The sequence below is a fragment of the Panthera onca genome, chromosome A2 (assembly GCF_046562875.1).
Source record: "Panthera onca isolate mPanOnc1 chromosome A2, mPanOnc1 haplotype 2, whole genome shotgun sequence".
NCBI lineage: Eukaryota > Metazoa > Chordata > Mammalia > Carnivora > Felidae > Panthera > Panthera onca.
The window spans coordinates 5,932,264-5,957,621 of NC_138340.1; the positions used below are offsets into that span (position 1 = coordinate 5,932,264).

The 25,358-nt window shown below is 55.4% G+C and overlaps 1 protein-coding gene and 1 long non-coding RNA gene across 3 annotated transcripts; both read left to right on the plus strand.

Annotated features, from left to right (window-relative positions):
• The first annotated feature begins 631 nt into the window (after positions 1–631).
• On the plus strand, positions 632–9,578 carry LOC132678117 (uncharacterized). Of its 2 annotated transcripts, none has more exons than XR_013554331.2 (3): positions 632–1,264; positions 5,120–5,346; positions 9,446–9,578. It is a non-coding gene; the product is annotated as an uncharacterized LOC132678117 (long non-coding RNA). The 2 variants fall into 2 exon arrangements; XR_009609488.3 differs by lacking the exon at positions 632–1,264 and adding an exon at positions 2,046–3,577.
• A 1,164-nt stretch (positions 9,579–10,742) lies between these two features.
• Positions 10,743–25,002, plus strand: TIMM44 (translocase of inner mitochondrial membrane 44). Its single transcript, XM_060630070.2, has 13 exons — positions 10,743–10,860; positions 13,050–13,151; positions 15,589–15,759; positions 16,726–16,806; positions 17,611–17,760; positions 18,528–18,667; positions 18,980–19,065; positions 19,707–19,799; positions 19,894–20,018; positions 21,318–21,368; positions 23,302–23,391; positions 23,991–24,101; positions 24,432–25,002. The coding sequence occupies exons 1-13, from the start codon at positions 10,816–10,818 to the stop codon at positions 24,549–24,551; spliced, it is 1,365 nt and encodes a 454-aa protein (XP_060486053.1). The 5' UTR covers positions 10,743–10,815; the 3' UTR covers positions 24,552–25,002.
• The last annotated feature ends 356 nt before the right edge of the window (positions 25,003–25,358 follow it).

A 25,358-nucleotide genomic window follows, 5' to 3' on the forward strand; every position in this document is an offset into this window, starting at 1 on the left:
CCCTGACAATGCTTCTTCTTCTTGCTTTTTAAGTGTCTTTTATTTTCTGTATTCTGATGCTCTGTCATCCTGGGGGGGGGGGGGCGGGTGTGGGGGGCGCCTCGCTGAACTGGAAAAGCCCGCCCCTCCCAGGGCTGGTGAATTCCTAGAGCTAGCAAACAACTTGCCAAACTATCTTTCACTCGCAAACCCATTAATCCAGAGTCCACACCCCACCCGCTGTGGGCTCCTGTCACACTCAGGGCCACCACCCCTGCCCCATCACCCCAGGGCCTGGTCCAGGCAATGGGGCCAGCCCCGGACACCGCAGAGTCTGCTGAAGTCATTCAAACTAGCCAGCCCCAACCCTGTTTCCCCACCTCGCCCCCTCCTCCCCGGGGAAACCACAGTAAAGGCTCTGAGCCACATTTCCCCGCCCCTTCTACCCCCTCACTGACCCTGGTCCTTCCCCATGTGGCCCCACTTGGCGTGCGTGCCCCCCTCCCCAGGATCTGTGAGTAACAAACTACTTTTCCTTTTTCAAGGTAGAATATATTTTATTTTATTTTATTTTATTTTATTTTATTTTATTTTATTTTATTTCATTTCATTTCATTTCATTTTATTAAAGATTTTATCTTAGGGTCGCCTGGTTTAATCAGGTAAGTGTCCGACTTCGGCTCAGGTCGTGATCTCGCAGTTTGTGGGTTCGAGCCCCGTGTGGGGTTCTGTGCTGACAGCTCAGAGCCTGGAGCCTGCTTGGGATTCTGTGTCTCCCTCTCTCTCTGCCCCTCCTCTGCTCATGCTCTGTGTCTCTCTCTCTCTCTCAAAAATAAGTAAACATTAAAAAAAAGTTTTTTTTTTAAATTAAGTACACTCTACATCCAATGTGGGGCTTGAACTCATGACCCTGAGATCAAGAGTCACACGTTCCACCCACTGAGCCAGCCAGGTACCACCATTTGAAACGTGTGTGAGTGCATAGCTCAGTGGCAATACATATACTCTCAGTGTTGTGCAAACATCCCTACCATCTGTCTCCAGAACTTTCATCTTCCCAAACTGAGACTCTGTCTCTATTAAACACTAATGCCCCCTCCCCCAGGTTCGTTTTCAGCAGGTAATGTTCATGGCTCAAAGCATGCAAGGCCCAAAGATGATCAAATGAACCTCCTCCTCTCTCCAGTTTCCTAGCCATCCAGCTTTCTCCTTCCTCGAGCTGCCTGTGTGGACCCCCCAGAAACACTCTGCACATTGGAGCAAATCTCTCCATCTGTATCATAAGGTATTTCAAGCCCGGGGGGGTTGGGGGCGGGGAGGGCCAGTGAGGCAATCAGGTCTGCGTTTGAAGCCCGCCCGGATGTGGAGAGGGGAACGGCTGTCTGCCTTTCGGAGCTCTGTGGATTTCAGAAACCCCGTGCGTTGCTTCACTTAGTAAGTGTTCTCAGGCCCATCCGTGCTGTGGCAGGTGTCAAAACTTCAGCTCTTTTTGAGGCTGAATACTATTCCATTGTATGGACATACCACATCGGGTTTATCCTGCGTCTGTTGGTAGACACTCTGGGCGCTCCCACCTTTCGGTTGTTATGAATAATGCTGCTGTGAACGTGGGTGTGCACACGTCTTCTTTGGTGCTGGCGTGTTGGTTTTTTTTTTTTTCTTTCTCTCTTCTCCCCTCCCTATCTTCCCTTTCTGGGTCATGGTAACAGAAGGGGGGTTGATAATACTACCCAGGACTGTAAAGACCGACTCTAGGATGATAAGGCTCCCCAAATATGCTAAAAGGATGCCCCATTGTGACTTTTGGGGGCCCCGGGTGCTTTGGCCTTCATGGGTCTGATCATCCATAAAGGAAAAAAATATATATATATATTAAAAGTTAAATTTGGGGCGCCTGGGTGGCTCAGTCGGTTAAGCATCTGACTCCTGATTTCGGCTCAGGTCATGATCTCATGGCTCGTGAGTTCGAGCCCCACATCCGGCTCTGCACTGACAGTGTGGAGCCTGCTTGGGATTCTCTCTGTGTCCCTCCCTCTGTCCCTCCCCTGTTCATACTCTCTCTCTCTCTTAAAATAAATACAAAACTTAAAAAAAATGTTTTTTTAATGTTACACCTGAGTTGGAGCATAAAGGTGAATATAATATAAAGACTAGATTATGGGGATTTTCCCTTCTTTTTTAAAAAATTTTTTCTTTATTTTGGGGGAGAGAGAGACAACATAAGTGGGGGAGGGGCAGAGAGAGAAGGAGACGGAGAATCCCAAGCAGGCTCCATGCTGCCAGCACAGACCCCGACCGGGAGCTTGATCTCACAAGCCGCGAGATCATGATCTGAGCCGAAATCAACAGTCGGACACCTAACCAACTGAGCCACGTAGGCACCCCTTTCCTTCTAATTTTAAAAGAAACTGAAGCATTTGCAAGGGCCCCCAAAGTATTGTGGTCCTAGGCATTTAATAGCTAAGTCCGTTGTGCTAACGGGTCAGGCCCGGTTCTTCGAAAGGCCTGATTGCCTCACAGGCTGTGCGCCTGCTGCCTACTGACCATTCTACCCATAACTCACGTGGATGCTGATGACTGCAAATCAATTTCGAGAAGAGAGATCAGCTTCCAAAGAGAGAAGAGTGTCCCACTGACCAGGAGGAGGGCCACGCAGCACGGTCCCAACGAGCGTGAAACAAAGGACCACTGCAGACGTTGGAAACCTTTCCAGACTGTCCACCGTGGGCCGGGCACAGCAAAGGCCCTGTCACCTGCAGCAAAGGGCCCTGCTCTATAGTTTTGGAGCGCGGGGAGCGCAGACAGCGAGGCGGTTAGGAATGGATTGCGCTGCCCGCCTTATCCCCCAACAGGCAGGTTTTGCCATTCCACAGTCACCACGCCCTGTCCAGCCTGTCCCCTGGCTTCTCAGCAGTCCCTCCTGCTGGGTCGCCTGGTTCGGGACTCTGTGGTCTCTCCTGACAGCCTCAGTGGCCTCCTCACTGCAGCCAGAGGGATCTTTCTGCAAAGCAGAACTGACTGGATGACACCCTCCACGCCCTTCTGCACCCCTGACAGTTGCACGGCCCTTCCCTCACCCTGAAGCATCCGTGTCCTTACTCCCTGCCCTGTCGTCCCCGCCTGCGGCAAGCCTGCGAGAACCTAGCTGCTTTGTTGCTTCTCGCAAATACCGCAGCCGTCCCCCCATCGCAGCACTCGAGCGGCTCGACTTCTAGGGGACTTTGCTTCCTTGCCTTAGAAAATGGGGGAAATGCGGCCAACTTCAGAGATCTTAAGGAGAAGCCAGCGTCTGCTATATGCGCAGCTCTCGCTGGCACATCACCCTGCCCACCGGCCAGGAGTCCGCGCCATGACCTGGGACGACAGCCCGCGCCCTAACCGGGCCAGCCACGTTCTCTCTGACGCTGCCAGTGGCTGTGGGCCACTTCCTTCCCCTCTGCAAGCCGAGAGCTCATGATAGCATCCGCCCCGGGGGTGGGGGAGGGGGGTGCTAAGGAAGATAGCGCTTCCCGGGGCTGGGCTGGCTGTCTGGAACAGAGGAGGCGAGCCACCCGTGCCAGTGGCTATTATTACACCTCGAGAAGGAGCGAGCCAGCCGGTAGGAGAGGGAGCGGGAGCGGGAAGGAAGCCAGACAGGAGGCAGACAGAACGCAGAGGCCTGTGGGCAGCAGCAGCTGGGCGTGGGCAGGGGCTCCAAGCCCAAGAGAGGACGTGGGGTAGCTGTGCTTTGCCAAGGGCGGCCGACACACGGGACGCGTATTTCTCACCGCTCTGGAGGCTGGGAGCCTGAGATGGAGCTGTCGGCAGCCCTGGGGGCTTCCGAGGCCTTTCTCCTTGGCTTGTGGACGGCCACCGTCTCACCTGTGTCCTCCCGTGGCCGTAACTTCTGCGCGCGCCTGTGTCCCCACCTCCTCTGCTTTTAAGGACCCCAGTCATACTGGGTTAGGACCTGCCCTGATGACCGCATTCTAACTCGATGATCACATTAAAGGCCTTACAGCTCCTAAGGGTCACATCCTGAGGTGCTGGGGTCAGAATGTCGACATAGGAAGTTGGGGGTAGGATGACATCTGGCCCACAACAGACACTGAGGGGGTGTTGGGAGAAGGGAAGCAGGAGGGGTGCTAGGCTCCAAGCAGTAGGCTTGTCTTGTCCCCATCCAGCCTCCGCGAAGCCAGCGGACTGTCCAGTTCTGCCCACGAGCCCCGGCCGCTTGGTTAGATGCCAGAGTCCCTCATCAGGTTCTTCTCAGCTAAAGAGGGCTTAACTAAACCAGTCTTGTGAAGCTCTTGGCACACTGCCTGGCCTAGAAGAGCTTAATAAATCACAGCTCTCATTGTTAGTGAAGACGGTTTGGCCAGGACCGTTGATCTAGAAAAAACACCAGGTAGACCAAAAAGACAAGGAGCCTGATTATGATAAACATGACGATAAGTTGGAGGCATGGCATTATTAAAACTATATGCTTCATAAAATATAATACCAAAGGGTGCCCAGGTGGCTCCCTCGGTTAAGCGTCCCACTTTGGTTCAGGTCATGATCTCCCCATGGTCCGTGAGCTCGAGCCCCGCGTCGGGCTCTGTGCTGATGGCTCGGAGCCTGGAGCCTGCTTCGGATTCTGTCTCCCTCTCTCTCTGCCCCCCTCCTGCTCGCATTCTGTCTCTCTCTCTCTCTCAAAAATAAACATAAAAAAATTTTTTTTAATAAATAAAATATAATACCCAAACAAAAAAATGTTAGAAATAGAATAAGGTAGCCCGGGTGGCTCAGTTGGTTGAGCGTCCGACTCTTGATTTTGGCTCAGGTCACGATCTGATGGTCGTAGGATCAAGCCCCCTATCGGGCTCTACGCTGAGGGTGCAGCCTGCTTGAGATTCTGTCTCTCCTCTGCCCCCTTTCCCCCGCTTGCGCACTCTCTCTCTCTCTCTTAAAAAAAAGAAAGAAAAAATATAGAATAAACTGGCAGAAACGTAACTGCAGTGAGAACTTAATCAACTATGGCAAACTGAGGGTTTAAGAATAGAAATAATGTACCCAACAGTCACACTGTTGTGCTATTACCCACGTGGAGTGAAAAGCTAACAAGCACACACGAACCTGCACACAGGTGCTCATGGCAGCTTTGTTCATAATCCCACAGACTTGGAAGCAACCCAGACGTCCTTCGGTGGGTGAATGGATAAACCATGGGACATCCAGACGACGGAATGTTACTCAGCGCTAAAAAGGGAGGAGCTCTCCAGCTGTGAAAAGACACAGAGGAACCTCAAATGCATGTCGCTAAGCGAGAGAAGCCAGTCTGAAAAGGCTACACACTGTATGATTCCAACTCGATGACATTCTGGAAAAGGCAAAAGCACGCAGACAGTAAGTAAAAGGATCCGTGGCTGCCAGGGGTGGGGAGGCGGGAGAGATGAACAGACGGAGCACAGGGGATTTTTTACGGCAGTGAAATACACTGTATGTCACCACAGTGATGGATACATTCATTATCCATCTGTCCAAAGCCATAGAGCGAACCCCAGAGTAAACCATTGACTCTGGGGGCGCCTGGGTGGCTCAGTCGGTTAAGCATCCGACTCTTGATCTCGGCCCAGGTCACGATCTCACGGTTCGGGAGTTCGAGCCCTGCATAGGGCTCCACGCAGACAGTGTGGAGCCTGCTTGGGATTCTCTCTCTCCCTCTCTCTGCCCCTCCCCCGCTTATTCATTTTCTCTCTCATTCTAAATAAACATTCAAAAATGTTTTTAAATAGAGTATGGACTCTGGATGGTAATGAGGTGTCAGCGTGGGTTCACGGACCGTAACAAAAGTGCCCCTCTGGTGCCACGTTGACGGTGGGGACGACAGAGGGTATGGGGACTTCCTTTACTTTCCACTCAATTTTGCTGTGAACCTAAAACTGCTCTAAACATAAGTTATATGTTAATTTTTAATTTGTATTTTTTTAGTTACTTATTTTCTTCAACTGTTTATTTATGCTAGAGAGAGAGCGCACGAGCAAGGGAGGGTCAGAGAGAGAGGGAGACAGAGGATATGAGGCGGGCTCTGCACTGTCAGCAGAGAGCCTGACGCAGGGCTCGAACTCATGAACCGTGAGATCATGACCTGAGCCCAAGTCAGACGCTTAACTGACTTAACCTATATGTTAATTTTTTAAAACAAGGGTCATTGTTTTTTACATTAATGCCTATATTGAAAATATGGTACTCTTTCGGAAGGTGAATATATTAAAGGTACACACTTATTCACAAAAAGTAATGACCCAGAGAATGTGACTGTTATAATTAATGGAATAATTCATATACCCGGGTTTATACATTACAAATAATAAGTCGGTTTTTAAAAAAAATAAACTTCCCTTGGGGTGCCCGCGTGGCTCAGCCAGTTGAGTCTCCGACTTCGGCTCAGGTCATGATCTTGTGGTTTGTCAGTTCGGGCCCCACGTCGGACTCTGTGCTGACTCAGGCTCAGAGCCCGGAGCCCGCTTCGGATTCTGTGTCTCCTTCTCTCTCTGCCCATCCCCCGCTTGTGCTCTGTCTCTCTCGGTCTCTCAAAAATAAATGAATAAATGTAAAAAACAAATTAAAAACAAAACTTGCCTTTTAGAAGAGTTAGATTTACAGAAAAATTGCGAAGATGATACAGAGTCTCATACCCCCTACAATCTCTCCCCTAGTCCTCATATCTTAGAATAAAGATATGGGACACTTGTTACAATTAATGAACCAATATTGATGCATTTTAATCAACTTAAGCCCATGCCAGATTCTTTCAAATTTTCCCTGATGTCCTTTTGGGTCCCAGGGGGCCATCCAGGGTCACACATGGTCACTTAGTCTCATTTCCTTAGTCTCCTCTTGGCTGGGACACCTTCTCAGACTTTCCTTGTTTGTGATGACCTTGACAGTCCTGAGGGGAACTGGTCAGGAATTTCAGAGAATCTCCATCAGTTGGGACCTGCCTGATGCTCTTCTCACAGGTGGACTAGGGTGGTGGGTTTGGAGAGGAAAACCCAGAGGTGAAGGGCCCTTTTCATCATATGGCATCCTATCCAGAGTAGATGCTGACAACATGATTAATCACAGGGGTTTTCGAGGAACAGTAACAAAGAATGATAACGCACGTAGGCCAAGAAGGAAATCTCTAAGCACAAGAAGGAGACACTGCCTAGGCCCCAGGTTCTGTAACGGCACAACTCTATGAAACGAAGGGGGCGTTACCCTTGAGTCCTGAGTCTTGCCCTCCCCAGGGCTTATAATCAAATCGCTCTAACACTTATCAAGGGGGGAGGGGCTCTACATCGGCTCCCCCGGTTCCCATCTCCTCTGTTCATGCTCCTGCCTGACCCTCTCCCCTGGAGTGTGGACAGGACCTACGGAGTCCCTTTTAAGTAACAGAATACGGTAAGTGTGATGGGATGTCACATCTGAGATTAGGTTACAAAAGACTGTCACTTCTGCCCCGCTGGCCCTCTCTTACACCCTTGGATGGAAGTCAGCTGCCCTGTTGGAGGCTGGCACATACTCACATGGGTAAAACACCGAAGAGGGCTACCAGCCCCTAGTCAGTGAGAAGCGGAGGCTCCTGGTCTGACAGCCGTCAAGGGACTGAATCCTGCCAACAGCCGTAGGAATGATCCTGGAGCAGAACCCCCCTCCCAACCCCCACTGTTGGGCCCTGAGAAGATTACAGACCCGCCTCATATCTTGACTGCAAACTTGTGAGACACCCTGAACCACAGGACCAGCTGGGTCACACCAAGACGCCGGGCCCACAGACACTGTGAGAGCACACCATACATACTTGTCTTAAACCTCATATTTTAAAATTTTTATTTATTTATTTATTTATTTATTTAAATTTTTTTAACATTTTTATTTATTTTTGAGACAGGGAGAGACAGAGCATGAACAGGGGAGGGTCAGAGAGAGGGAGACACAGAATCTGAAACAGGCTCCAGGCTCTGAGCTGTCAGCACAGAGCCCGACATGGGGCTCGAACTCACGGACCGCAAGATCATGACCTGAGCTGAAGTCGGCCACTCAACCGACTGAGCCACCCAGGCGCCCCAAAATTTTTATTTATTTTTGAGACAGAGAGAGAGAGGAAGAGGGAGAGAGAGAGAGAATCCGAGGCAGGCTCTGCACAGTCAGCACAGAGCCCAATGCAGGGCTCGAACCCGCGAACCGCGAGATCCTGACCTGAGCCGAGATCAAGAGTGGGAGCCTGGCATCGGGCTGTGTGCTGACAGCTCAGAGCCTGGAGCCTGCTTCAGATTCTGTGTCTCCCTCTCTCTCTCTGCCCTTCCCCTGCTCGCACTGTTTCTCTCTCTCGAAAATAAATAAATACCCCCCCCCCCCAAAAAAAAAGAATCTAGGTGAAGCATACATGAGTGTTCATCATACCATTCTTGCAACTTTTTGGTAGCTTTTAAATTTTTCAAAGGACAAGGTGGAAGAACCAACAAACCACCCTCCTTCCTCCCCGTATGTTCCCCTACCTGGCATCATTTTTCCTTCTACACACAGCAAAGATTCCCCCGAGGTGCCCACACTCGCTCTCTCTGTGTGCTGGCTAAATGTTTAATTACTGGTCCTCCAAACAAAATCAAAGGCGTCTGATCAGTAGTGTTTGCCAATTCCTGTGGTGTAAATATTCCCCCCGGCTGATTTCACGGCTACTCAGGTGGTGTCGCTGAACGCTGAATTGGTAGCAGCACATGTAACAGTATTTCCAGCACACAGATGTGATACATGTAAATACCCTCAGTAGCATGGCGAAGCAACATGTGGAAAAATAATTATGAGTTTTGGGACACCTGGGTGGCTCTGTCGGTTAAGCATCCGGGTCTTGATTTCAGCTCAGGTCATGATCTCACGGTTCTTGGGTTCAAGCCCCGAGACGGGCTCTGTGCTGACAGTTCGGAGCCTGCTTGGGATTCTCTCTCCCTCTCTCTCTGCCCCACCCCGTTCTCTCTTTCTTTCTGTCCCAAAATAAATAATAAACTTAAAAAGAAAAGGAGGTGTTGGGGTTGGAGTATTTATTACCTTTGTCTAAATAGAATCCACTTGGTCAGAAGTTTATACAATTAACTTGTATTCTATTATTTGTTTGCTGTTTAATTATTTTTGAGAGAGAGGGAGACAGAGCACGAGTGGGGGAGGGACAGAGAGAGAGGGAGACAGACCCGAAGCAGGCTCCAGGCTCTGAGCTGTCGGCACAGAGCCTGATGAGGGGCTTGAACCCACGAACCATGAGATCATGACCTGAGCCGAAGCCGGACGCTCAACCGACTGAGCCACCCAGGCGCCCCTATAATTAACTTTTAAATAATGGCTGTTTTTAACAACTAGCTCCCAAATTCCTAAAAATTTGACTGTTAGCTCTCGCTAGCCAGAACAAGCTGGCTCCAGCACACCACCGTAAAAAAAATCTCAACCCGCTGAAATCTGGCTTCCACAGCCACCATTCCACCAAAACCCTCTTGCTGGTCTCACCGGGGACCTCCATATTGCAAACTGCCAAGGACAACGGATACATGTCTGGCCTGGCCTGCCTTGCGTGAGTTCTGTGCGGCATTCAACACTGCGTACTCCACCTGCCTTCTCCGAGGCCCTCCAGGTGCCTTTCCTACCTGCTGCCCAGTCCTGCCCAGTCTACTTGAAGGGTTCTTTTTCCTCCACTTTTGGCCTTTGATATGCCCGTTTGACACACTCCCGGGTGCCCATGTCCAATTCCATGGCTCCAACGACAACAAAGAAGCCCAGGTCTTCTCAGCAACAACCTATGTATCCCAACCACGTAACTAGTTTGCTCTTCTTGGAGTAAAGACATTTCAAACAAAGCCAGAGTGGAAGCCCTCGTCCCTTACTCCCACCTCGAGGTGGAGCTCCTGAGAGACACAGGATCTGTCCTGCCCTGAAGCTAGGAAGTGTTATGTTGCTTCCCTTTCAAGTCCCACAGACCTTATCACAGCTTAGTAACTCAAAAGGCTTCAATACATGAACTCCCCCCAAGGTACCAGCTCCCCAATCTAGACTCAGATTGCATGGCCATGCTAAGGTACCGCCACTTGGTGGCGGCATTCTCCAAATGGAAAATAGTATCTAAGTGCTAAAAAGACAAAGGCCTAATCTTCTTTAGGGCAAGATGTGTCAATTTATGCGAAATCCATGGGGAGTGGCCTCCACCCAGCCTGGTCTTCATCTTCCTGTTCTGGACTAAAACCAATGGGCGCATTCTCAAAGTGCTGTACAAAGTGGGCTCCTTTGCTCTCGCTCTTGGAGCAACTCACTTGCCCGTCGGTCGGTCACTGTAGGTCACTGTAAGTGAGAGCCAGGGTCAGTCACTACTGGGCTGGTCCGCGGGTCAATCAGTCAGAATCCAATTGAGCCTGTCCCTGTGGTCAGTCGCCCTACTCGTCCTTCCGGACAACGGAACCTTGCACGACCTGACTGGGAGATCACCTCTCCGCACGGGACAGAAATCACGTCCTCACGATCCGCCCCTTCGCAGCCTTAACCAACCCTAGGTCTCTACCTCAAAAAAGTGCCCGCCCCGGGTGACGTCAAGCAACATGCCCCGCCTTCCCAAATCCTGCCCTATCAGACGCCTAGCTCTCTAGGAATCTCTAGCTCATTAAGTCCCGCCCCTATGCCAGACCACTCTCCAAGGCCCCGCCCCCAAGGGAACCCTGTCTAATCAGAGGCCGTTCCCTCCCCGAAACCCCGCCCCCAAGGCCGGCTTTTTCCCAGACCCACGCCGCGCTACATAGACGCGGCGGATGACGCCATCAGGCCGCGTCACCAGAAGGTCACACGGGATCCAGCAACATGGCGGCGGCGGCGCTGCGGGGAGGTTGGTGCCGCTGCCCGCAGGTAAGGAGACGTACGGGGTCAGGGTGGGGAGTAGGGGGCGGGCCTAGGGAGCTTCCCGCCCGCGACCTCCAGGGCCTTTTTCTCCTCAGGCCTTAGGCCCCCTCGGCCCTTTCTTGGGCTCGGCAGAAGGCTTGGGTTGGGTCGTTGGGTCGGTCGAGGCCGGGGCCGGGGTCCCCGAGCGAAGCTTGTGGTGAGGAGCTAAGCGTGCCGGGTCCGAGGCGGCCATGCGCTGAGCCCGGCGGACGGCGAATCGCCCCTCACTTCCTGATCAGACTCCACGTGCACCGGGGAGTGCACGGTGGCCCGGGCGCCCGGTGGAGAAACAGCCGGGAGAAGGCAAAATACCGTTGACGGTCACGGCTCGCGTTTATGTGCCAGGTCCTCTACCGAGAGCATTTCCTGCATCGCTCCCCCTCGTCCTCCGTGTGAAAGTGCGGGAGATGGTTCTCGTCCTGGCTTAGAGCTTGAACTCATAGGGGTGGTGGGAGTTAAGGCGTGTATGGTGCACTCAGAAAACAGTAGTATTTCGTGTACTACAAGCTTCGTGGATTACAAGTACTTCATGTACTGCTGCTGCTTGTTGCTGTTTCACAGGTTGGGAAACCGGGACTCAGAAAGGTTAAGCAACCTGCCCACAGCCTCAGCTCGTGGTAAGCTGACCTGGTCCAAAGCCCAGGTCAAACTGACTGCAGTGCTAGGCTCTGGATGAAGGAAAGTATCTCATAGGGATCCTAGTGTGGGGAGGAAGAAGCTGTCTTTGACTCCAGGCTGATTTTTTTTTTCTTGGCTACTTGAGTTTTAAGTCAGGGTTTGAGATTGAATTTACGCATGTTCGGATTTGGGCACAAAACTGGTTGAGAACCAGCCTCGGGTTGGGGCTTAATATGGGGTTTCTTTTCCAAGTTAGACAGCCGTTCACTGCTATCTTAGACTGTTGCTGAAGTCAGTGGTTCCAGGATCAATGGGTGTAGGCATATAGAGAAGAACAAATGATTTCAGCTCTCAGGGGTTACTCTTTTTTTTAATATATATATATATTTAAGTTTATTAAGTAGTCTCTACCCCAGTCGTGGGAGTCTCAAACTCACAACCCTGAGATCAGGAGTCAAATGCTGTTCCCACTGAGCCAGCCAGGTACCCCAGGAATTGCTCTTGAGTAGCTGTAGGAGATGCTGGCCTTTGCATGAGTTTGGGCTGTTGCTTAGAGTTCCTGGAGATAGGAGGCATGGAACAGGAGAGGAAAGGCCCAGGGAATATGGAAATGGAAGAGTGGTTCTATGGTCATTGACATCAATGTGCCTGGCTCGGTGCTGGGTGCTACGGTGCAATGTTGAGCAGGACGTGCACTGGCCCTTCTCTTATGGAGCTTAAGTCCTTCATTTGGTAGGAGAAGAAATGCCTTTCACGTGATGTTAGTAGTGTCTTGGCCCAGGTGTGCCCTCTTGCAGCCCAACCCTGGACCAGGACATGCTAGGTTTCTTCCAGGGTTGTGCCTAGAACAAGTTATCTGTGTTTTACCTCTGAGAGCCCAGGTCTGTGGTCTTCCAAGGCCGGCAGCATTGGGCTAGGCTTGTGAGAGAAGACTGCTCACGGCCAGCATTGAGGCGCTTGGGGGCCCATTTCAGGCTAATGAGACGAAATCAGACTGGCACGTTTAGCCTTCTTCCACCATAGGTTGGTATCTCCTGAGACTCATCTGGTTTCCCCCAGGTTCAGAGGCAGGAAAGTAGGGATGGACCCTGGAGGTGCAGATCCAGTGTCTTCCTTTCCACAAGATTCCATTGGCTTCTTAGAATTTAGCAAGATGGCGGAGTGTCTAGCATGCAGCAGGCCTGCAGTGAAAATCGGCAAATGATGGGGCGCCTGGGTGGCTCAGTCGGTTAAGCATCTGGCTTCGGCCCAGGTCATGATCTCACGGTTTGTGGGTTCGAGCCCCGCATCGGGCTCTGTGCTGACAGCTCAGAGCCTGGAGCCTGCTTCGGATTCTGTGTCTCCCTGTCTCTCTGCTCCTCCCCTGCTAGCGCTCTGTCTCTCCCTCCCTCCCCCCCTCCTCACCTCTCTCTCTCAAAAATAAACATTAAAAAAAAAATCGGCAAATGAGACTTGGGCGACCCCTACTTTTTAGTGGGGCTTACTCGCTTCCTAGTTACCTTATCTGAATGGCTCTTTCTCTTTTCTTCCCTAACTAGAGATGCGTCAGCAATGGAGTCCAGTTGCTGTCCAGCCACAACCTAATGCTACTGCACAATGGTGCCTATCAGATACGCCGGCCCGGCCGAGAGCTGCCTCTGGTGAGTGACGGGATGCCAGCAGACAGAGAGGAGTCTGAAAGATCAGACCTGGTTAGCAGGAGACAGAGCTGCAGGACGTTGCCCACACTGGCAAGGGCAGCTGATTGGCGTTCCCCATCCAAGACCTGCGGGGTCACAGAACCCAGCGTGTTGGTCCTCTCGGGCTCTCGGGCAGCACCTGGCATTACCAGGGGTGGAGCTCCTGCCTGATAAAGTAGATGATGTGTCAGCTCTCGGGGCTGGAAAGGCATCCCTGTACTCAGCTGAAATCCACCTCCCTGTGGCTCTTCCCTTTTCTGGGTGACAGCCCTCCAGGCATTTGAGCGGAGCCACCTCAGCTTGGGGGCTCAGTTTCCTGTCTCTGTTGTTCCTCACAGACAGCATTTTCTAGAGCCTTTCTCCTCCGTGTCCTTCCTTTTTAACTGTGCTTCTTTCTGGCGGTGTGTTACCACCACAGGGAGGAAAGCCCCAAACCAGTATCCTTCCCCAAATGCACACACTGGGGCAGCCCACACCCTTCCCTTCCCGCTGAGTCTCTCACAGGCCTGGTCTCCCCGGTCCTGTCCTTGAGCTTTTGTGGGCGTGGCACATGCCCTGTGGCCTTTCCTCTTAGCCACCACCTCCTTGTGTGCGGCCGGCCCCCGCCGTGGAGCGGCAGGTGGGGCAGCTGCCAGGTGGCGCAGTCCCAGACAGTCTTAGAACCTAGACCTCCCCCAGAGAAAGGCTGGCGGGGCACACCATTCGCGTGGTTCTTCAAGCATTCTCTTTTCGGAGCCCACTCTCAACGTGGTGGGGAAGCAGCAATCCTAACCTGGCTCAGTGCGACCCTGAACTGAAGCCTGTGTCTCGGGCAGTGTACGACTCTGGCTCTTGTGTCTGCAGAAGGACCGTGGCCTTTCTTCTGGCCTCCCTAGGCCCCGGCTTTCTGGGTGTGTTGGGTTTTCCTGCGAGGGGCACCCCTGAGCTTAGGCTCTGGGTGACAGTGATCCTGTGGGTTGACGACGGAGGTTTATGCCAACCCCTGGGGTGACACGTGAGTTCCAATGTGGGACTTGAGAGTGACCCCAAAGTTATCCCGGCCCCAGAAGCCCAGGGAGTAGGGCCCTATCTCAGCTTCTTCCAGATAAGGGGCTATAGAGTCCTTTCCACTCCATTCCTGGGACAGGGCCCCTTTGGGTGTTGCCCTTCGCCTTGGGTGAGCATGTTTGAATGTCCATGAGGATTCCAAACCGCCCGTTTCTCACCCAGGGTTCCCTCTGTTGGAGAAGGAGCCTGGCACTTTGTTTTGTTTTTAATAGACTTTATCCTTCTGAGCACTTTTACATGTACAGAAAAATTGAGCAGGAAGTACTGAGAGTTTCCATCAACCTCCTGGCGGCCCCTCCTCCCACCTGGGCCTGCATTTTCCCCAAGGTGCGGCCTCTTGCTTTAGTATAAGCACCTTTGTTACAACTGATGAGCCAGCATTGATACATCGTTATTAACTGAGGCCCATAGTTTGCCTTAGGGTTCATGCTGGGTGCTCATTCCGTGGGTTTGGACAGAGTAGTCTTACTGCCCAGAAACTTCTCTTTGCTCCGCCCATTCATCTTCCCCACCAGCCTACCCAGCCCCTGACAACCACTGATCCTTTTACTATCCATGGTTTCACCTTTTCCAGAATGTCCTAGAGTGGGGATCATGCCGCCTGGAGTCTCTTCAGACCAGCTTCTCTCACTCAGTAATATGAATTTAAGGTTCCTCTGTGTCTTTTTTTTTTTTTTTTAAGTTTATTTATTTTTAGAGAGCACAATCAGGGTAGGAACAGAGAGAGAAGGAGAGAGAGAATCCCAAGTAGGCTCCTCACTGTCATGGTGCCCGATATTGGGCTTGAACTCACAAACCATGAGACCCTGAGCTGAACCGAAATCCTGAGTCAGACACTCAACTGACTGAGCCACCCAAGTGCCCCCTCCTGTGTCTTTTTTAAATTGAGATGTCATTGACAAATTGTGTAAGGCCGCAACATCTTTTTTTTTTTTTTTTTAATTTTCTTTTTAATGTTTATTTTTGACAGACAGAGAGAGAGAGAGAGAGAGTGTGTGTGTGAGCTGGGGAGGGGGAGGGGCAGAGAGAGAGGGAGAAACAGAGTCCGAAGCAGGCTCCAAGCTGTCAGCACAGAGCCTGATGCGGGTCTCGAACTCACAAACTCTGACATCATGACCTGAACCAAACTCAGATGCTTAACCGACTGAGCCACCCAGGCGCCCCTCGCAACATCTTTTCATAGCTTGCTAACTGGTTTCTTTTTATTACTGGATAATAAACTGAACATCCCACAGTTTATCACCTGATGCTTTCTTAACTTGACTTTCTTGGCTCATAATGGAGGTAGCTGTTCACTGTGAAACCCGTATCAGCACAGAGGAGAAAGTAAAAATCCTTTGTTTCTTTTCAGTCCAAATCCTATTCTTCTGGAAACAGGAAAGGCTTTCTCTCTGGCTTGCTAGATAATATCAAGCAAGAATTAGCCAAAAACAAAGAAATGAAAGAAAGTATAAAAAAGTTCCGAGATGAGGCCCGCAAGCTAGAAGAGTCTGACGCGCTCCAGGAGGCCAGAAGGAAATACGTGAGTCTCTTTGCTTCCCGCACAGAGACGACACAGTGGGGGAAGTGACGTTACTCACTGACCACAGGGGCAAGCGGACAGGAGTGAGTCGCCAGCCCGCCGTTTCTGCGGTGAGACGGAGTGGCGTTCTCTGCACACCAGCAGCGCCAGCTTCTTCTGGAAGCTCGTGAGATATGCGGGGTCGCGGGGCCCTCCCCGACCTGCTGGATCGGAGTGCGTCTGCACGGGCTCCCCGGGTCACCCCTTGAGCTGTAGGTTTAAGATGCGCTGCTCCTGAGAGCTGGTTGTGGCCCCTTGAGTGAAGCAGGTAGAAAGCGGGTCACGGTGCTGGTGTGATTATTAATTACCGCCTGGTCTCTTACCGAAGCAGCTGCCAGGCGCCCGCCGCAGGGAGTGGGCTCGGCAGCTGCTGCATCAGGGCTCTGCGAGGTGGGGACAGCCGCCCCATCTTGCCAACGGGTGCCTGCTCCGGGTCCCTTGGGTTTTTGTTCTCTTGGCCACATCCCAGGCTGTGGGCGAGGCCTGTTCGCTCAGAGGGCCTGTGGGGGATTCGACCTGAAGGATGATGACCCTTTCTTTCCAGTAAGGAAGAGGAGTGGGCTAAGGGGTGGTTTGGGGGCAGAGCAAGCCGAGTCGGGTGGGACTGTGGCTGTGGGAGATCCAGCAGCGGCTGGCAGCTGCAGGGGTGCAGAGTGAGGCAGGATAATGTGGATGAACCGGGGCGGAGGGCAAGATCACCCCTGCACCTGGCGAGAGACTAGAGCCAGGGCTGGGCCTCAGGGGTCTCCATCCGTCAGCCCTCAACTGCTCCCGAAAGCAAGGCTGTCGGGCAGTGAGGGGCCCTGGGGTGGGGAGGGGGCTGGGGTGGTCGGGCAGGGCGGTGGGGGGGCAGGGGGCCGCTCAGAAAATGCTTCCTATAAGACAACTGCTGTGTTGTAACCAAGAGAAACAACCTCCTTACCGTAGAAAAGCATTGAATCCGAAACCGTGCGGACGAGCGAGGTGATAAAGAAGAAGCTGGGGGAGATCACAGGCACAGTGAAGGAGGTAATGGTCTCCGGGCCCCCACGCTCTGTTGCCCGCGGCTGCCAGGCCATCTGTTCGTCTCCTCTGGGAGGAGAGCCGTGCTGGAAGCTGCGGGCAGAGCTGGCGCCTGGGCAGGGCGTGACTTGGCACAGCGGATGAATAGGCGTGGGTGGCGAGCCAGGGAAGAGCCAGCCCGGCCAGGTGGCTTCCGGAGTTAGGATGCACAGCACCCCCCCCCCCGCCCCCCCTCCCCCGCCCCTCGCCCAGGAAGGAGGGCGAAGTCAGGCTAGCCCACGTGCCCTGCGGCTCACCGCTGGCAGTAGAAGCTTTCACGCTTTCGTGCCACCAGCAAAGACAGAAGGGCCAATGACTTGTCTCCTCCTACCCAAAACAGGGAAGCACTGCTTGGCCCCAGGTGAGGGGAGATGGGGCAGCGTGGGGGGGCCCGAAGGCTTCCTTTTTGTTGCCTGTTTTGCTTTGTTCTGAGCAGGAGAGAGGGGCAGGGCTCTGCACTGTTCTGAGCCGCCTGCGAGGGTTCCAGGCCAGTCCAGCATTAGGCACAGGCTCCTCGAACCTTTTATCCCTAAGCAGCCACTCGAGCCCCTTCCGGGGAGAACCCAGTTGACCTGGTGTCCAGCCCAGAGCCCAGGGGTTCAGCCCTGCAGACCTTGTACACGGTGCACCCGAGTGTCCGGGCCCCATAGGTCAGACGAGTTCCGAGTGTCTGTTCCCGACCTTTGAAGGACTGGACTGGTCTTAGCTCGGGGCGGGGCGGGGGGGGGGGGGGGGGGCTGTGCTGACACCCCCATCCCTGTGTCTCAGTAGAGTCTTGATGAAGTCGGTAAAAGCAACCTTGGCCGGAAGATCAAGGAGAGCGTGGAGGAAGCTGCCAAGACTGCCAAACAGTCGGCCGAGTCGGTGTCCAAAGGCGGGGAGAAGCTGGGCCGGACCGCCGCCTTCAGAGCCATCTCCCAGGTGGGTCGGGCTGGGGCTCACGGCCTGGCCTGCTCTGAGTCCGGGATCCTGAGTTCTCACTGCCGATCTCAGCCCTGGAGAGGGAGGGCCTGCTCGAGGCACCAGGATGGTGCTCCGCTCCCTGCCGGGTGGCCTTGGACAAGTCAAAGCCCCTAGGAAGCAGCAGGTTAATGCACGGAGAGCCTCTCAGCCACTAACACACTTAGCTTGTGTCCGTAAGCCCGGGACCTGTTGTCCTCAAGGCGACCTGATTCATTCTGAAACGCCTGTTGAATCTTCCCACATGCTGGGCTCTGTTGCTGCCCACAGGGGCCACTGGATAGAAAGTCCAAATTCCTGCTCTTGAGGTGTCTGGGGGACCCAGAGGGTGATGAGTGGTTCCTGAGCGACATGTGACAAGGGAACCTACAGGGGAGGGGCCACGGGTGGAGTGGCAACCCCTCCAGTGGGGAGGCGTGCACAGCCAGCTCAACACGGCCAGGGTGACTGCAGCAAGGTTGGGGGAAATGAGGGGGGTGGCCAGAGAAAAGCGGGGTCCATCTGAAACAGCCCTGTGGTCCACGCAGGGAAGTCAGGCAGGGTGCTCAGAGCCACGTGACCTCGAGACCGGGGGAAGCTGAGGCCCTGGGGTACCAATTGGGCCCTGGTTTGGGGTTCTCCGCGGACACTGTCCTGACTTGGGGCACAAACGCACAGGCCCCCGGCGGTGGTCCGCAGTGTCAGGAAGGTCCTGAGCGCCCACCCTGGGGCTGGCTGCTTTCCCCCAGGGGGTAGAGTCCGTGAAGAAGGAGATCGACGACAGCGTGCTGGGGCAGACCGGGCCCTATCGGAGGCCAGAGCGCCTCAGGAAGAGGAAGGAGTTTGCAGGAGAGAAGCTCAAGGAAGAGAAGGTGTTTGAGCCCAACGAGTAGGTAGCAGACTGGCCAGGGCCTGTGTCCCCCTTCCACACACACACTGTTTGTGTTTGAGCGCCCCTGGAACGTTCCTGCCCAAGTCAGTTCGTTCTCGAGTGTCTGTTCTGCTCAAGAGTCCCTGCTCCCGTGTGAACGTGGGGGAGATGGTGGGTGGTGGGAAGGGGAGAGAGAAGGCAGGAGGCTGAGAGAGGAGGGCGGGCTGCCCAGGGGGACGGGGGCGCTGCCCGCGGGGACAGGAGGGCTGGGTGCCTGGGCCGGCACACAGGGGCCCATCGCCACTGCTCACCGCTGCCCCATCTCCCCAGGGAGGCCCTGGGGGTCGTGCTGCACAAGGACTCCAAGTGGTACCAGCAGTGGAGAGACTTCAGGGACAACAACGTGGTATTTAATCGTGAGTGTTCACGTCTCGGACACTCGGCCGACAGCGTCGCCGTGGCAGCAGACGCTTACTGAGTGCTCCCCGCGCACTGGGCACAAGCCAGACCCCCCGCTTTACAGAGGAGGAGACCGGGGTCAGAGAGGACCAGCCACTCCCCAGGATCACCCAGCCAGTGAGCAGCAGAGCCCAGGCCGCCAGGCAGCCCTGCTCTCGAGGGCAGCCCGGTACATCTCCAGCTGGCGGGCAGGGGCCCTACCCCAGGGGCTGAGTCACCGTCCTCGCGGTCGCGGAGCTGCCGCTGGCAGGAGGGCGGCCAGGCCGACCTGCCTCTCCAGTGGCTGGGCTGTGGGTGCCACCGTGAGAGGCTCCCTCACGGGGCAGGACAGGAGGCGCCGGTGGGCCTCCCAGGTGCCAGCCAGAGCACCGCCACGCCACACACCCTTGTCCCTTGTCCTGTGACGGTCACTGGAGGCCGGTTTCCTTGGTAGGGAGAGCCCTGCCCCTCAGCCACCCCCGAGAAAGCTGGCTCCGCCCCGCACTGTCCAGGTCTGCACAGGGAGTGGGTCTTGCAGGGCTGCAAGGAGCCCCCGGAAGTCCTAGAGTAGGGGTGTCTTTCTGGAGGCGACCCCTGACCTCAGCCCACGTCCCAGCAGGGTTCTTCGAGATGAAGGTGAAGTATGACGAGAGCGACAACGTCCTCATCCGGGCGTCCCGCGCGCTGACAGACAAGGTCACAGACCTGCTGGGTGAGTGGGCCCGGACCGTCCTTCCCGCCTGGGCTGGCCGCAGGGACGGTCCCGGGCCCGGGCCCTGGCCCACTCCTGCCGTGGCTGCCTCCAGGGGGCCTGTTCTCGAAGACGGAGATGTCAGAGGTGCTCACGGAGATCCTGCGAGTTGACCCTGCCTTCGACAAGGAGCGGTTCCTGCAGCAGTGTGAGAGCGACATCATCCCCAACGTCCTGGAGGTGGGTGCTGCACCCCGGGGCCCCCACCCAGCGGGTCCCCACTGTCCCGCCTGCCAGGTTACCCTGGGAACTGCCACCAGGGGCAGAGATCTCTGGCCGTCAGAGGCCTGGCACCCCCACGCCCAGCCCTCGTTAGTCATGCACCTCTGAGAAGGCACCCAGGGTCACCTGTGGTCCCCGCTGGTCCCCGTGATGGTGGCCGATTTCTTCCCTGTGGGGTGTGTCTGCTCCCAGGGACGGAGTTCCCTTTCACGAGGTCCGGCAGCAACTTCCGTCTTCCTGACAGCCGGCCTGGAGCCTCCTGTCTGGTTTCCCTCATGATCTGCTTGAAGCAGTTCCCTCGAGCCTACAGTGAGCGGCTGCCCCAGGGCCGCGGCTCTGTCTCCCAGGGGCCAGGTCCCCTCTCTGTGGGAGCCCTGAATCCCATTTTCTGGCTCCTCCTTCTGGTTCATAAACGAGGAGGGGGTGGCTCGCTCAGGGTCCTGCCCCCACACACACTGCACGGGGCCCCTGCCCAAGGTCGACTGCCTCCAGCCAGCCACGTCTGGTTCTCCAGCCCCTGGGATGTGGCCGGAACCTGGGCCTCTGCCAGGCCTTTGGTAGGGCCTGATGAGATCACAGAAAGGCTCCGCACCCGCCCCGAAGGTAGGTTCCAGTCCCCACCCCCTGTCTCCTCTATCCTCCTGGTCTCCCTGTGGTCCCCTCCTCTCTAATTCCCCACGTTCCCTGCACCACTTTGGGCAGGGCCGGGAGGAGGTAGAGAGGGGGCGCTCCCTTAACACAGCAGCCCCAGCACAGGCGGATTCTTCTAGAGACGACGTCTCAGCTCCCGGCCTGCCCCTAGTTTTGTTTTTCCCTCTGGCCCTGGGCTCCTCTCTGACCTTCAGCAGGTCAGCCCCGCCTCCGGGTTCCTGCAGAGGCATCCCCTGTGGCACCTTGGGAGGCCACCCCAGGACCCCTCCTCTGCCCCTTTCCTGACCTCTGGGTGTGCAAAGCTCCAGCCCCGGTGGAGGTGGAATGCAGCTCCTGGCCTCCTTGGCTCAGCTTCCCAGCCACGCTGAGCCCAGCATGCTTCCATCTTCCTCCACCTCACCCGAGGCCCTTGGGGCCACCCTGGGCTGCCGGGGGTCACACATGCAGGCCCTTGGTCCCAAGGGCCTGGGGAGGGGCATCCGTTGGCTGCGGCCTGACCCGAGGCCCCCTGCTCCCCAGCTGGAGCCTATAGAGTAGGGTCTCCAGCCTAGATAGCCCCTATTAGTCTCAAACTTATTTTTTGTTTGTTTGTTTTTCCCTTTTTAGGCCATGATTTCTGGAGAGCTTGAGATTCTCAAAGACTGGTGCTATGAAGCTGTGAGTCCTTCTCTTTTTCTTTCTACTTTTTATATTTAGGCCTAAAAAGAATCAGTTTGGAGGTCTGTTTGGGCAGAGCCAGGAAAGGGACCGTGAATAGCTTGGGGTGTGTGTGACCTTCCCTCAGCGCTCAGGGGTCTCACGTGGTGGCTCTGGGCGCTGGCCAGCAAGCAGCCTGCGAGCCCACACCACCTCCCGTCCCTGGGCCATGTCACAGGCGTCATGAGGGTACAGTGTGAACACAGACGCAGCGCTCCCGGATGCACAAAGCGCTGGCCAGACTCACTGTAGCTGTTCTCACTTTTAGTTCCCGAAACACAGATCAAAACAGACGGTGATAAGATTTCCCGCATGGGGAGGAGCCGTGTGTCCTGATGAGGCCTGACTGCTCCCCAGAGTCAGTGCTCAGGGTCCCGGGGCCCCATGGTGCCAGGCCGTGCACCCAGGTCAGCTGTCCCCAGGAGCACACCCTGTCCGCCCCGGTCCTGGCAGCCTCCCCGGCCCTGCAGGTCTCTGTCGGCCACCTCGACTCACCCTGCTCACTCCCTGACCTGTGTCTTCATGGGGTTTTTTTCTAGCTTATTTGTATTGAGCAATCCAGAGCCTTTTTTGGCTGATCTATTCTGCTTCCAGCTCACAAACAACTTGGAGAAAGCAGAGGAGAAGATGTCAGATTTTTTTTTTTTTTTTAATACTCCCCTGCATGGTGACTAATCCAGCAGGCATTTATGAGCGTGTGGTTTTTTTTGTTTTTTTTGTTTTTTTTTTAATGCTTTGGGACCATTAGGCTGTGGTTGATTATCTTTGCCAAAGAGCTGCTGGGGCCCCTGGAAATGCTCCTGAAATTGCAGGTGCTTTCACAGAGGTGTATGTGTGTATGTATGTGTGTGTTGTGTGTGTGTGTATTTATTTATTTAAATGTTTGTTTCTCTTCGAGAGAGACAGAGCGTGAGTGGGGGAGGAGCAGAGAGAGAGAGGGAGACACAGAATCCGAAGCAGGCTCCAAGCTCAGAGCTGTCAGTACGGAGCCCGACGCGGGGCTCGAACCCATGAACTGTGAGATCGTGACCTGAGCCGAAGTTGAATGCTCAACCGACTGAGTCACCCAGGCGCCCCCAGAGGTGTTTCTTAGATGCCATTTTTAAGAACCACACAGGAAATAGGGTTGGCACCATTTTTTTTCTTGGTAGATCAGTTATTTCCATAAAAAGTAAGTGTTATTGGAATGTCTTCCGCCATAGCTGCTGAGTCCAGAGAAGCCTCCAGTGAAAAGGTACCAGGTGTCACGTGTGTCCTGGGCCTGGGAGTAGGCTCAAGGGGGCTGGAGGTGTCATTGGGGTGTCACCGCCCCGCGGGAAAAACGGGCTGCCTGTGGCCAGCAGCCTCCCATCGGGGCTGGTCAGTGAGGAGGAGGCCGACCGAGGGAGCTCACTTCAGAGCGGCTGTGGGTTAGGGTGAATCCTAGAAAACGCGTTTGATTCCAGGCCAAGATTCTGAGTGCGGTGAGTATGGGGAAGTCCAAGATCAGCCAGAGAGGCCTCAACTTCCCTCTGGGCGTGTATTTCAGATCCTGTTGCAGGAAAATTACCTACTTTACTGATTAATACCACTTTCATTTGGGCGTCTCGATGCAGCGCTGTCTTTATAACAAGGGGGGTGTGATTCGGGCCAGCAAATGGGTGGCACTGGCCTCCCTGTTTGGACCTGTGCTCCTGGCATCTGCTGCTCCTGGCAAAGCACACGCAGGCGATAGCAGCCGTTTCTGGAAGGTGCAGGTGCAGAAAGCACGGGATAGGGCGGTGAGCCTGTCTGCGGGGAGAGTTTCCCAGGACGGTGCAGCCCCCGGGGTTCGCCAGCAGGGGCGCCGCAGCACCTTGGTGGGGCTTGCGCTCGCGGGTCCAGCCGCAGGGATGTGTCTGGCTTCTCTTCGCAGACCTACAGCCAGCTGGCGCACCCGATCCAGCAGGCCAAGGCGCTGGGCCTGCAGTTCCACTCCCGCGTTCTGGACATCGACAACATCGACGTGAGCGGCTCTTCTCGGCGTCGGGGGGGTGCTAGTCAGAGGGGCGCCCGTCCCTGGGGGAGCTGCGGCACGGACAGACAGGGACTGGGGTGAAATGACCTCAGGGTCCCTTTCGGCAGAGGGTTCCCATAAGCCTGTGGTGGGAGAGTTCTTGGGCAGGCGGCGGACGCAGGGGCTGCTGTTGCTGCCCAGACCTCGGGGCCCCCAGAGGCAGTGCTGTCCCTCTGCCTTCACTGGGCGGGGCGAGAGCTTTGCCCCTGTGGAGAGCCGGACGAGTGCCAGTGCTGGTTACCCCTGCCCGTGTGCAGGGGCCCCCCTGTGAGGCCTTACACGCCCACCCAGCCCCCTCTGGGGAACAAGAAGCCACCAGGGTCCGGGGAGGCTGCGTGGATTCTTAGTTCAGACTCTGGCTCACATTGGGAAGGGTCCCGTGGGAACCTCCCACAGGTCCTTCTGGGGCCTGGCCCGACGAGTAGGACAAGTGGGGTGGCTGGGACTGCCTCCTGGGAAGCAAGGGTCGGCACCAGCCGTGAGGCGACTGTCAGGGGAGGGGCAAGGCCACTCTCTGAGGCCAGCCCACCTTGTCTGTCCCCCTGCAGCTGGCCATGGGCAAGATGATGGAGCAGGGCCCTGTGCTGATCATCACCTTCCAGGCCCAGCTGGTGATGGTGATCAAGAACCCCAAAGGCGAGGTGGTGGAGGGCGACCCGGTGAGTCCAGGAGGGATCGGGTCTCGCGGGTGGCTGGTGCGAGACTGGCTGATGGCCGCCTCCAGCCACCTCGCGCCGACAGAGCCAGGAGGTTTTGTGACTGTGCAGCAACAGCAGGGCAGTGTCTTGAGAAGCCTGGGGCCCTGTGGCTGCTGGTGGGGGTTGGAGGGTGACTGACTCATCTGGCTGTGCAGAGGCCTGAGTTGTCGACTCTGGACCCAGGCCGACTCCCAGCTCTGCTCCCTGGTCCCTCCTGGCGTCCCCTTTGTGTTCTGCCCTGCCCCTCCCCGCAGTCCCTCGTCGCGGCCCTCACCGTCCCTGCTTCTGCAGGACAAGGTGCTGCGCATGCTGTACGTGTGGGCGCTCTGTCGAGACCAGGACGAGCTCAACCCCTACGCGGCCTGGCGGCTCCTGGACATCTCAGCATCCAGCACGGAGCAGGTCCTCTGAGCGTGGTGGCCACGAGCAGAGGCTTCTGGGCTGGATCAGCACGCGGTGGTCACACAGGACTGGTGTCTGCCTGTCACGACTAGACCTCTGGGGAAGACGGGACTGTCGGATCTCTACCAGGGCCGCTACAAAACCAACTGGATGGGGCCGGGCGGGTGGATGAGGGGGGGGCGGCTCCCCATCCCGGGGGCTCCTGCACTGCTCCCGCGCCCCTCCGCCAGCAGCCGGGTCAATGTGGTGCACTCGCCGGATGGTGCCGAGAGGCCGCCCCTCTGGCCCAGGGACCATCCAGGGGGGCAGGACGGCAGGTCTAGGACCTGCTGCTCAGAGTAGCGTACGAGCCGCTTCAGCCCGGCCATTTTGGCTCCGTTTTTTAACAGTGCCCTTATTATCCTGTATATATGCCTGAGATTTGGAAATAATAATAAAACGCCAAAGTGCAGGACAGCAACTCGGGTGGTCTGAGGTGTTTGTCACTGGGGTAGGGGGCAGCTGGGACCGAGGATGGGTGGTGGGAGCTGGAGGATGGGTGGTGGGAGCTGGCCGGGTGGTCACAGGAGGCGGTCAAGGTCACTGAAGGAACTGCAGCCCTAGACCTTGCCTGCTCAGGACCTTGCCCTCCCTGGGTCGGGGGTCCTCCACAAGAGCTAGGGAGCTTTTCCGAGGCCTGGCTGGGATCTCGGAAGGTTGGGGTCCCTACAACTGGAGGAGCTTGAGCGTCAGTATGAGTGATTCGGGAGGCATTGGGATTCCCCAAACAGGTCGTCTGCTTGAGGGGTCTATCGCATAGACAGGTGCCGGAGTCGG